The 11,391-nt window shown below is 45.4% G+C and overlaps 1 protein-coding gene across 2 annotated transcripts in view; it reads right to left on the bottom strand.

The window, feature by feature from the left end:
• IDH3B (isocitrate dehydrogenase (NAD(+)) 3 non-catalytic subunit beta) overlaps positions 1-11,391 on the bottom strand; it is a 149,500-nt gene that overhangs the window by 101,871 nt on the left and 36,238 nt on the right. For both annotated transcript variants that reach the window (XM_078678737.1, XM_078678736.1), the window contains exon 2: positions 7,527-7,607. In XM_078678737.1, coding sequence (XP_078534863.1) covers positions 7,527-7,607 — 81 coding nt within the window. The remainder of the gene's footprint in view (positions 1-7,526; positions 7,608-11,391) is intronic.

The following is an 11,391-nucleotide window of genomic DNA, read 5'->3' as shown; positions in this document are numbered from 1 at the left end:
TATTGATTATCTCCTAGTTCATTCTTCTCTTCTCTCATCTTCTTCCGCGCCGCTTATACACCCTATTGTGGTCTCTGATCATGCCGCGGTCAGTTTTACGCTTTCATCTTTTGCCCCTAAACCACGTTCTCGTTCATGGAGATTAAATACTGAAGTCCTATATGATTCTTCCCAGGTTGCTGAATTTTCTACAGCAATAGATACTTTTTTCCGTGAAAATGAAGGTTCTGTCTCTTCTCCGATCGTTTTATGGGACTCTTTTAAATGTACGTTCCGGGGTCAGGTTCTTCAATGTATGTCCAAGCGTAACTCGTCGATTAAAAATGAACTTCTAAACTTATCCTCTCAAATCAAAACCCTTGAGGCCTCCTTCCGACATACTAAGAATCCGTCTTGCTTACAACAATTAAAATCTCTTAAGTACAAATATAATACAATTGTTACTAAAAGGGCTCATCTTGGTGTCCAAGCACAAAAGTCCAAGAAACTGCTATTAAAGAATAGGGCTGGGAAACTTTTAGCTGCTACGTTAAAATTTCAAGATAATTCCTTTAAGTCCTCACAAATCTCCTCTATTACGGACCACACCGGATCTAAAAAATTCCAAACAGAAGAAATACTTGAAGTTTTTCGCGACTTTTATAATAAATTGTATACTCCTTCTAATCAGTCCTCTTTTACCCAATGTCAAGACTTCTTAAAATCAATTCCGATTCAGTCAGTCTCTGAGGAAGATCGCTCTATTCTCAATGACCCTATCTCGTCTGAAGAAATAGTGTCTGCTATTAAGGCCACACGTTCTGGTAAAGCCCCTGGCCCTGATGGTTATCCCATATTATTTTATAAAACATTCCTTCCTTCGCTTGTCCCTAAGTTACAATCGGTGTTTAATTCTTTTGTTCAGAATGGTTCTGTTTCTGGTTCGGCTGCTGAAGCCACCATTGTTGTGATCCCAAAAGAGGGGAAAGATCATTCGGATCCTAAAAACTTTCGTCCTATTTCCCTCCTAAACATGGAAGCAAAGATTTTTGCTAAAATCCTAGCTAAACGGTTAGAATCCTTTATTCCCCATCTGGTGCATCCTTCCCAAACTGGTTTTGTAAAAGGTCGTCTGGCAAGGGATAATATACGCACTTTTTGTCATATTATCGGTGCTGCCAAGCGATCGCATCTCCCTGCTGCGGCCTTGGCCCTTGATGCGGAAAAGGCCTTTGACAAGGTGTCTTGGCCCTTCCTTCGAGCTGTGTTATGCGCTCATAACCTCGGAGACTCTTTCATTAATATGGTAATGTCCCTATATTCCCAACCTAAAGCTAATATTAGAGTTAATGGTGCTACGTCTTCGTTTTTTCATCTTCGTCAAGGCACGAGACAGGGGTGTCCCTTGTCCCCTCTCTTATTTTTATTATCTATTGATCCTCTTCTCCGGCTGATTGACTTACACCCTGATGTAAAAGGTTTTTCTTTTGGCCCTCATTGTCTTAAAACTGCCGCTTACGCGGACGATGTTCTAATTTTCTCAGACGATATCGCCTTGGCCATCCCTGCTATTTCTGACACCATCTCCTTGTTTTCAAAGGTCTCGGGTTACACCCTAAATAAAGATAAGACGGAGATGTTCCCTTTAAATGCCTATTGTTTTCCTGCCCATATGGGTTTGGCTGGTTTTAAATGGCAATCTAAACATCTCAAATATCTGGGGATTTATTTCTGCTCCACTCTTCAGGCCACTGTGGCTTATAATGAATCTCAGACTCTCCTCAAGGTTCGTAGTCTGTTGGATACATGGTCTCCCAAACATATCTCATGGTGGGGTCGCCTACCAACTCTGAAAATGATGATCACGCCGATCGTTAATTTTGTTTCCTCCATGCTCCCGCTTAAATTGTCTGTCTCCTTCTTTCGGGAAATTGATGCTATAACATCTAAATTCCTATGGAATGGAAAACGTGCTCGTTTAGCATACAAATTTTTGCGTCGACCCTGTGATATGGGAGGTTGTAATTTTCCTGATTGGGAGAAGTACCAAACAGCTTTCTTGGCTTCCCAAGGAGCGTTGTGGTTTGCTCTTCCATCTCGTCATGTTCCCTCTTGGTTGCTCGTCGAACAAGATTTGGCGTCACCTTTACCTCTTGCCTCTTTATGTACTACATCGTCTTTGCATATTCTATTTTCACGGTCTATTATTCTTGATACAATTGCTGCGATCAAGAAATTAGATAGGAAGATGGCCATTCCTCTACATAAAACTAGATGGTCTTCTATTTGGAGAAACTCCAAAATCAAACTAAATATTTCTTCCACCCTCATGGCATATTGGGCAGCAAAGGGTATCTCTCTTGTTCAGCATTTGTATAGTGCCTCTGGGGACACCTTACCGTTCTCTTCCTTGGCGCACACGCACTCTTTGACAAATCTCGACTTTTATACCTTTCTTAAAATTAAGGTTGCCGTCTCTAAAGTTCGTCTGCACCCCTCTTCCTCCACCATTTCGCTGTTCCACATCTGGATCAAATCTGGGCATGTTGCCTCTAAAATATATAAATTTTTGTCTGCTACTTCGCTTCCTGATCAGACGATTGTCCAACAAAAATGGTTACGTCATTTTGATCATAATATCACGGACCATATCTCATCAGAAGCTTGGCAATCCATTGGTAAACTATCTCTTCGTAATAAAATAGCTCCCTCCCTTATGCAATCCAAGTTTTTCTCGATCAATCTCCTCCACTGGACGCCTGCACGTCTTCACTCGCTCAACCTTAAAGAGGATGATCTATGCTGGAGCTGCGGTTTGGAGGCTGGGGATTTTCCCCATATGTTTTATCACTGCTCCTTACTTAAACCTTTTTGGGACCTCATACAGAAACACTTATCTCTTATTTTTAACATTGAGCTTCATCTCTCCTTTCCCTTAGTTTTATTAGGTCCCTTGGCTGCTCCTACCCCTCTTCCTTTGGACCCTTTGGAATTGCAGCTACTAGATCTTCTTTTGACTGTGGCGGTTAAAATCATTCTTATGGAATGGAAATCCTTTGCCTCTGTATCTTATCATACGTGGTGGGCGTGGATATCCTTTTTACGTAGTGCCCACACCTCGGTCGAGCTAGCACACCTTACGCCTTCCATTTCTAAGGGGGTTTGGACTGCTTTGGATGATTATATGGAACTTTCCTCGAAAGGATTAGTCCCTCAGTTCCCTGTTGCTTTGTCTGTCTAATTCTTCTCTGTTCTTTGCTCTAGATTGTGTTAGTCCTGTGGGAATCCTTCTTTTTCTTGTTTCTGCTTTCCTGTCCTCTCTTCCCTTTCATCTCTTTTTTTTTGCTACTATTTTCTTTGCCTTTCTACTTCTTTTTCTTTTCTTCTGTTCCCTCCCTTGTCCCCATTCCTAAATCAGATAGTGATACGGTTTGTTTTTGTTCACGGAAGCCCTATATTGGATCAGATCCTTTATTTCTTATCGATTTCTTTTGTATCTTATTCGCAAATATTTTCTTACTTATTAAGTTGGGCTCCGGTAGGAATTTTTTCAGCTTGTGACTGATTGTATCACTTATATTGTATCTGGTTTTACTATTTGTATAATTTCCTTTCTCAATAAAACCTTCTTGAAATCAAAAATACTCCAAGGTATCAAACAAATTGTTGCATTAAGGCTCACTCGGTCCTCAAGTTGAAATTAATGTAACAAGTTACAGTATGCAACTTTTACAAAGTTGACATTTTTCTGCCGTCAATCTTCTCTGCCCTTATTGGTTGCACATGGCGCCTGAATCTAAGACACCAATCTGCCATCCTAGGGAGACCTACTAACGACTCCCAGGAAAGGAGACAATAGGGGACTGCACTGGATGGTGTTACCTCCCTCCTGCAGGAAGTCATATGGATGATGGCCCAGAAGACAAGCTACAAAGCTAAAGCCGTCTTTGAAGAGCAAATGGGAGAGGGGCAGCCAAGTTGGCACCCGAGAAGGAGTGGGGAAACCGGTTTTCAAATAATTTTTTTCAGGGGCATGCAGCCACACCTCTAGGTTTGAACTGGGTCATTTTGGACCCCAAGAGAGGTTCTGACACCTTGGGAGTGGGCGTAATGGTGCACTTTGGCATAGCCAGATGCCACACTTCCCAAAAAGTGGTTCGCAAGAGGCAGGGGACCTAGTAAGCCATTGGCTACTGACAGTATCTACCTTGAGGGCAATCTTCTCAGCATAACCTGGGTACCCAGAAATCAGGTCTCGTCTCGATTGGAAGAAGGACCGAAAAGGGTGTGCCCTGCTGCACCATGGAAGCGGTAAAGAGAGGCTGCACCGGCTTGGACTGCACCTGGTGGCTAGCAAACTTAAGGGACAGTGCCTGCAGCGTCTTGCTCTTGGAGAAGTCGTCTCAGAGCCTAGCCAAAGTCAAGCGATGCTAAAGCTCAGCTGACTGACCTCCTGTTCACAGCACAGGACGAGAAGCCTGCTAAGGCAAGTTGCTAACCGCGGCCGTGCATCACCAGAGACCAGGACTTGATGCTGAAAGTTGCACCCGAGTTCGCTGAGCCAGAGAGAATCATCGGAGTGCAATTTGGTCACCCAGAAGCAGAGTAATCGCCCAGGTAAGGATCTGTCTGGGCTTCAACCAGCACTAAGAGGATCTCAAGGGACGTCAACTCTGTGACCAGAACCACCTTACCCCTTTTTTGGACCAAAGAGAAGCCGAAGAAAGACCACCGTCGACTATATCGCATTCACAGCATCCTTCATCCCTTTTATCAGGACCACTTACATAGGAAACCACTGCAATGGATAAAAGTGCCTCTGACTGAGTGATTGCTTCTACCCTTGAGGTAACTATTCCTAAGGACCATGCCTTTTCCCACGACTGGCTCCCTTCTGGATTTGGTCGCCTAAAGTGACTGAGTGACCGCAATACAACTAGCCTAACTTTTCAGTAAAAAGGGTTTTAAGTGTCAAGTTCGTTGAATTTGCCAATGTTTATTAGCTGTTGAGTGAAATGCTTTAATTTACTATACCTTGTAAATTCTACATCTCCGGAATCCTTCAGTTGATCTTTTTTGTTGTGGTGTCAGAAAATCATTAAAATACAGTATTTTTATAAATCAATGTCGGATTTTTTAAATGTCTTATTGATTTCTTCTTCGATTGTTTTGCTGCTGTTTAAATGCTTTACACCTGTTCCTTTGTGTCTTGTGAGAGGCAGCTCAGAGCCACAGCTATCCAGGGCTGAGCTGAAGGTTTGACAAACAAACCTAAGCGTTCTAACGGGGGTCGGAATGTGTATTACACAGTCTGATTCCACAGCCACACCATATAATATGACCCTTTTCCTCACAATGCCTTTCAGCTCAGGTTGCTACATGTTGGATGTTGGTTTACAGGCTTCGGGGAAATATTATGCGCCACATAAGATCTCAGATCGAGGCGCATTCACATTGCTGAATAAATAGGAATTGCAAGTGGGGAGTACTGCTTAGATTGTTTAAGGATCATCAACAACGAGGAATTAGGCAGGCCTTCAAAAACCCATGCCTGAGTCACTGGCATAAGGTCACCTACTTGAGGCCCAATAAGAAAGAAGCCTTCGCTGCCTGTCTGGACAAAGGCTGGCTGACTGTTTGTCAAACCACTGGGATAGGCATATTGGTCTCTCGGTTGTGCTTCCGACCACACAACTTGTCTCCAGAACTGGGAGACACAACATCCTGGACACCAGCACCTATCTGAATAACCAACCTGATGGAGTGACTTGCACCAAGATGCCCAGGTGCCTAAAGAGAGCCTGCTTGAAGGAGGGGTCATATCTGTTGGGGAGTGCTTGCCTGCGAAGTCTGCAAGCTGTGGAGATGAGCACAGGACAGAGACACAGGACTAAAGTGAGACTCCGTTCAGATGACAGTGATCTGAAGAACCTGTCAATCATACAGCATTTTTGCAACAATCTAACCCTAGCTTTGAAGGGCATGTGGCCTCTACGTAGAGTTTGTTAACAATCCAACCCATGCCATTCAAACCTGGATCAAGCTTTGGTCGGTAGATGAACCTGGTCGGACATTTCCACACAGAATCACATAGGTTCCCAAGTCTGCACCCATGCTCAATCTCAAAGCTGCGCTCCGTAGATCAAACTGCTCACAGTCCACTTTTAGAGCTTAAAATGGTCACTCAATTGCCTTTAGCCTGAATATAGAATTCTGAAGTGTTACAAGCAATAGGATGGCAGATGCAAAGACATCAACTTACCAGACATCAATCAAGTTCCCTCACAACCATATCCGCCTATCTCATTTGTGCTATGATAAATTTATTTTCAAATCTGATCTGCACTACGTCTTTAGGTCTATTTATTTATTTATTATTTATTTAATTTAGTTTATATAGCGCAAACAGCTACCCAACAAAGGGTTTCCCGGCGCTTGTGATTCAGTAAAGTGAGTTTGGACAGCTGACTTAGATGTTGAACAGCCAGGTTTTTATGGCTTTCCTAAAACTGGTGTAGTTAGCCTCTGAACGCAGAACTTGTGGCATGGAGTTCCACAGGGAGGGGCCAAGATAGGCAAAGGATCTGCCTCCCATGTGTGACAATCTTATTTTAGGCACAGCAAATTTATTCGCTGTTGCAGATCTCAGGTCTAGCCTAGCGTTGCAGTGCATGTGCTGCACGCTCTGCAAGACATGCTGTAGTAGGGTATGTTCTAGAAGTGGTGTGGAAGCCCCACCCTTATTTTTCATTGGCTGGTGTCAATGTCCATGGTAAACCCTGGCTTCCGATTGATAATGAGGATTCTTAGGCCCTCCTTGTTACCGCCAGTCTCCTTTTGTGACCGCTCATCGGGACTGGATATTTTACTTGCGGTGTTACACTGTCTATTTCATTAGTCGGTGAGCACAATTTTTTTTTCATTTGGCAATGGCGACAGCTTGTTATTATCAGAGAATGGTTTCGTTACACCACTAAAGTAGCATTACAAAACTTCAGGAAACGCTCCTAGCTAATCTTTAACAAACTTTAAAGAATGTTTGAACCCGGACTTCCTGGAGGGCTGGAGATCGCCTGTGGTGGTCTTGTGTGCGGTCCGTCTGCAGAGCCTGCAGTAAGGCTCGTGAAATGCCTGGTTAACACTGCTGCCGTGTTAGGGTTCAGGCACCACCCATTTTCCCTAAAAAGGACAACGGCTCGTGAGCACAAAAGACGGCGTTTTGCTTCTGATTTTTAGAGGAAGGAAGATCAATTATCTCGGCACTGATTCCACTTACGTTTCGTTTTAAACTAGAAACAGAATGGTTGTTTGGGTGATTATGTGCTGTGACTGCCATCTGGTGGTCAAATGAAGCAAAATCATTTGCAATACAATAAGTCTCACATTTACGCGAGTTTGATCTATTGACATTGCAATTATCTCCCAACACCCCAGTTTTGAACAAGCTAGTGGGATGGATAGGCATACATTCTCATTCCTACATCCCCGCAAACACACCATCCACAATGCACCGCTCCCACTCGCCCCAGCTTAGCCTTGGAGCTCACCTGTTTCTTGAGAGGGTGCTGGAGACTGGGAGTTGTTGCAAGAGTGCGCCAGCCCACATGAGTCCATGGCACCATGAATCTCTGCAGAGAAGGCATAGATACGTTAGAAATGAAGAGGCATGGCACCACACACTCACCACACACTCACAGTCTCAGTCTCTGCAAGGGAGAAATGGAAGCTTTGCAATATTTGCAATATTCCAGTGAACTAAAAGGACTTGCCTGGAGACCTATCAGTGAATGAGGAGATGACAACTGCTGCACAGAATGCTTAATAAGCAAGCACTCCCAAAGTCCAAAGGCCTCACTACAGTAACTTAAGTGATTGCCACAGTAGCCTAGAGCCAGCCTTCTTTGCTCTAACAGGCTGTAGGACCTTAGACCTTTAATAGCGGTCTTCTGGGTTTGACACAAGTCATGAGAAGCCTAGTGCGAGATACTCTGAAGAAATGTAGAGTATGAGATGGTCTCACATATGAACACTGGTGTTTGTAAGATGCTCAGAGAGATGAGTAGCAGGGTGCAATGTAAGCATGAGAAGCCTAGTGTGCGTTACTCAAAAGAAACGTAGTGTATGAGATGGTCAAAATATGCGAGGTCTTGTGTGTAAGACGCTCAGAAAGATGAGTAGCATGGTGAAATGCAAGTATGAGACGCCTAGTCGGTGAGATGTTCACACGAGATAACGAGATGCCAAATATGTGTGATGCTCACAAACATGAAAGCCTAGTGTGAGACAACACACAAATTAGTACAGTGTGAGAACCTGAAACACATGAAGCCTAATATATAATACTCACACACAAGTTCAGTTTATGGGATGCCTGTAGGAAGCTGGCTCCGCACATACTATACCAAAGTGAGGTATAGTGTGCACTGAGTCCAGTGGAACCCAAATGGTAGGCTTTATCAGAGGACACTGTTCAGCATTTGTTGTACTCAGCCAGCACATGAATTCACACACTCAAAGACTGAACTTCAGACCAATTGTTTTGGTATAAAAATATTCTTTTAGCTATTTTATTTCCTAGAACCAAGCAAGCCTGGTACAGGTAAGTTTTAAATACATATACAGTTGTAACACAGTTTGGATTGTAATGGTTTATGCACTTTGTTTTGATTTACAGTACTGTTTCTGAGAAATGCATGCTTTGAAAGTACAGTACATACACTTTGAAAGGGCTTTTTAGTAAAATGACCAGTACATTACTTTCAGATTACTTTTCTTACACAGTGTAGTATACCTGGATACTACACTGGGACATTTCCTGTAAACAGGTAAGTAAACGTGTTTTTGTTATTTAGCACAGTTGTAAAAGGATTTCTTAGATTTTCCAACTCCACACTTAAAACATTTTCATAGAAAAACAGTAAATGTTATCCCATGGAGGAAAATAGTCTTATCGGTTGAAAGGTAAGTACTTTGTTGTGGGAGTTGGTATTCTGGGGTTAGCCTAGAGGTCCCCCAGGGTCAAGGATGCACTCGTTACACCCTCAGTGGCACTATGGCGGCCGGGTGCAGAGTGCTGAGGCCCAATGTTATCCAATGGAGGATATGAGGACTACAGTTGGTGGCTGACGAGCAGGCCACTTGGTTGTGGGAGCAAAGCTCCTGGACTTAAGCTCAGGGCAAATGGGGGTTTAGGCCAGCACAAAAAATGCATCCTCGGCTAGGTGCAGAGTGCTGTTTTGGCGTCGAGTGCCCTGTCGCTTTTAATGGGGAGTCTCCGGTTTGCAAACACACAGCAGGCTCGGGGACGAAGGTCTTCTGGGTGCGACCACCACTTGGAGAGGTAAGTTGGGATGTTGGGGATTGGTTAGGCACTGTCGGTTGGCCCACCCAAGGCCTTGGGGCGTCGGGTGAAGGGGTGCCTTTTAGGGTTGGATCTTCTTAACAGCTCCTGGTCGTGGTTGGGGGACCTTCCGGTTTGAGGCTGCCGGCTGGATGCAGGATAGGGGTCACCGTATCTCGGGTCAGGATCGCCTGGGAGACCTCTTCTTGGTGTTGGGCAACTCAAACTCATCCGTGGGCACCGGGTGCAGAGTGGTTCAAACTTGCGGATCCTTGCGGAGCTGGAGTCTGTTGTTTGAACAAATCCAGTGTTCATGGGAGACAGAGTCTTTGGGATTTAAGGCAGGCAGGTTTCTCGAGGTTGCTGGAAGCAGGACACACCGGGACTTCGCTGGAGTAGGTTCGAGGCGGGGACAGGCTGGTAGGGCTGGGGCTAAGTCAGTGGGCCTCCTCCTCTTGTTAGTTTCAGCACGGCTGTTGGGTCCTTCTTCTTTTCTTCTTCTGGTTTCTTGTCTGAGTTCTTAGTTCAGGGCTGCCCCCTTAATATACTGTATTTAGGGGTTTCGAGGTCAGTAGCCAATGGGCTACTGACCTTAGGGTGACTACACCCTGGGTGTGCACACCCCACGTGGGGGAGTTAGCACAATCCCTAATCCTGATTGGGGAGTACCTATCATCTGCAAGATGGCGGGCACTGAAGAGTGGGCTTCACCTCGCCGCCCCCACTTGAGGTGTAGGGTTGGCAGAGGTGGGCACACCTTCTGGGTTGCCTAATTTTTCCCACCTGTCGTCCCGCCGAAAAGGAGGGGAGACAGGAAAGGGGCCTGCTCCTGATAGCAGGAGAGGGTGGGGGTCGCATTACAAAGCTGTCAGCCCTTTGAAGCTCCCCTGCCACAGATGGCTCTTCCTGGCCTGGTGGAGGAGTGAACACCTCCGCCCAGGAAAGGCTTTGTTTCTGGGCTCAGGGAGCGAAGGCTCCCACCCTAGGGGTCCAGAAACCTGTCTTGTGGTGGCAGGCTGGTGCGTACCAGTCAGGAAACCCACCAGAGGCTGGTCGTTTTTCAGGGGGCATCTCTAAGATGCCCTCTCAGTGCATTTTTCATTAAATCCCACACTGGCATCAACGTGGGTTTAATGGGTTGAGAAGTGTGATACCAAGCTTCTCAGTTTTCAGTGTAGCCATTTTATTGCTGTGGAGTTCGTAATGACAAACTCCCAGCACCATATACTTTTAATAGCAGCACTACACTTACAATATCTAAGAATGGACTTAGACATTGTAGGGGTACAGGGCTCAAGCACCTGTACCCTCACCTCTGGTATAGGGCACAAAGCTAGAGGGGTGACTGATCTATGCCAGGGCAGTGGGTTGTAGGCATGGCACACGGGGATGTGTGGGGCAGAACAAAAGAGAGGGGTCCTACACTGCCAAAGGGACAGGACACCGAATAGACTGCAGTCTTAAGAATTTACTCCCTTTGGGTCATAATCATACCACATACATCAATACTCAAACCTTTGCCACTTGCCACACAATCATACACTGGCCAATTATTCCAAAAGTATAAATGTTTATTTTTCAATATTTCATAAAGCTGTTAACACTTACCGTGCCTCATGACGAGCTCTGCCCGTCATGAGCAGTGGAACGCTCACACGCGGGGATAACTCCCCTGCTGTGCTGAGCGTTCCACGGGAACAGGTGCAGCTGTGACAAGCTCAGCTCGTCATGAGCACCGGAGCGCCGTGCCTCATGACGAGCTGAGCTCGTCATGAGAATGGGGGCGCTGAGCGCGCCACCCCACCCCCAGCACAGCGGGGGAATTACCCCCCTCAGCGAAGGGGTTAAAATCAGGTTCGAGCTAATACACACAGGGATGTGTACCATGTCGACTCTTCACTTTGTTCTGCACCAAGACACGCAGCCTGCAAAGGCAGTGTGTGAGTAAAAAGGTACAGGGCCTCTAAGGGTGGCACAATAAGTGCTGCATCCCTTAGAGGTCTTCCCTCGTCAAAGTGCCCTGGGTACCTGTGGTACCATTTACCAGGGGCTGACCTGTGGCAAGAGATGCC

This window comes from Lissotriton helveticus, chromosome 2_2 (genome assembly GCF_964261635.1).
Source record: "Lissotriton helveticus chromosome 2_2, aLisHel1.1, whole genome shotgun sequence".
NCBI lineage: Eukaryota > Metazoa > Chordata > Amphibia > Caudata > Salamandridae > Lissotriton > Lissotriton helveticus.
This window is presented reverse-complemented; position numbering and strand designations above follow the sequence as displayed.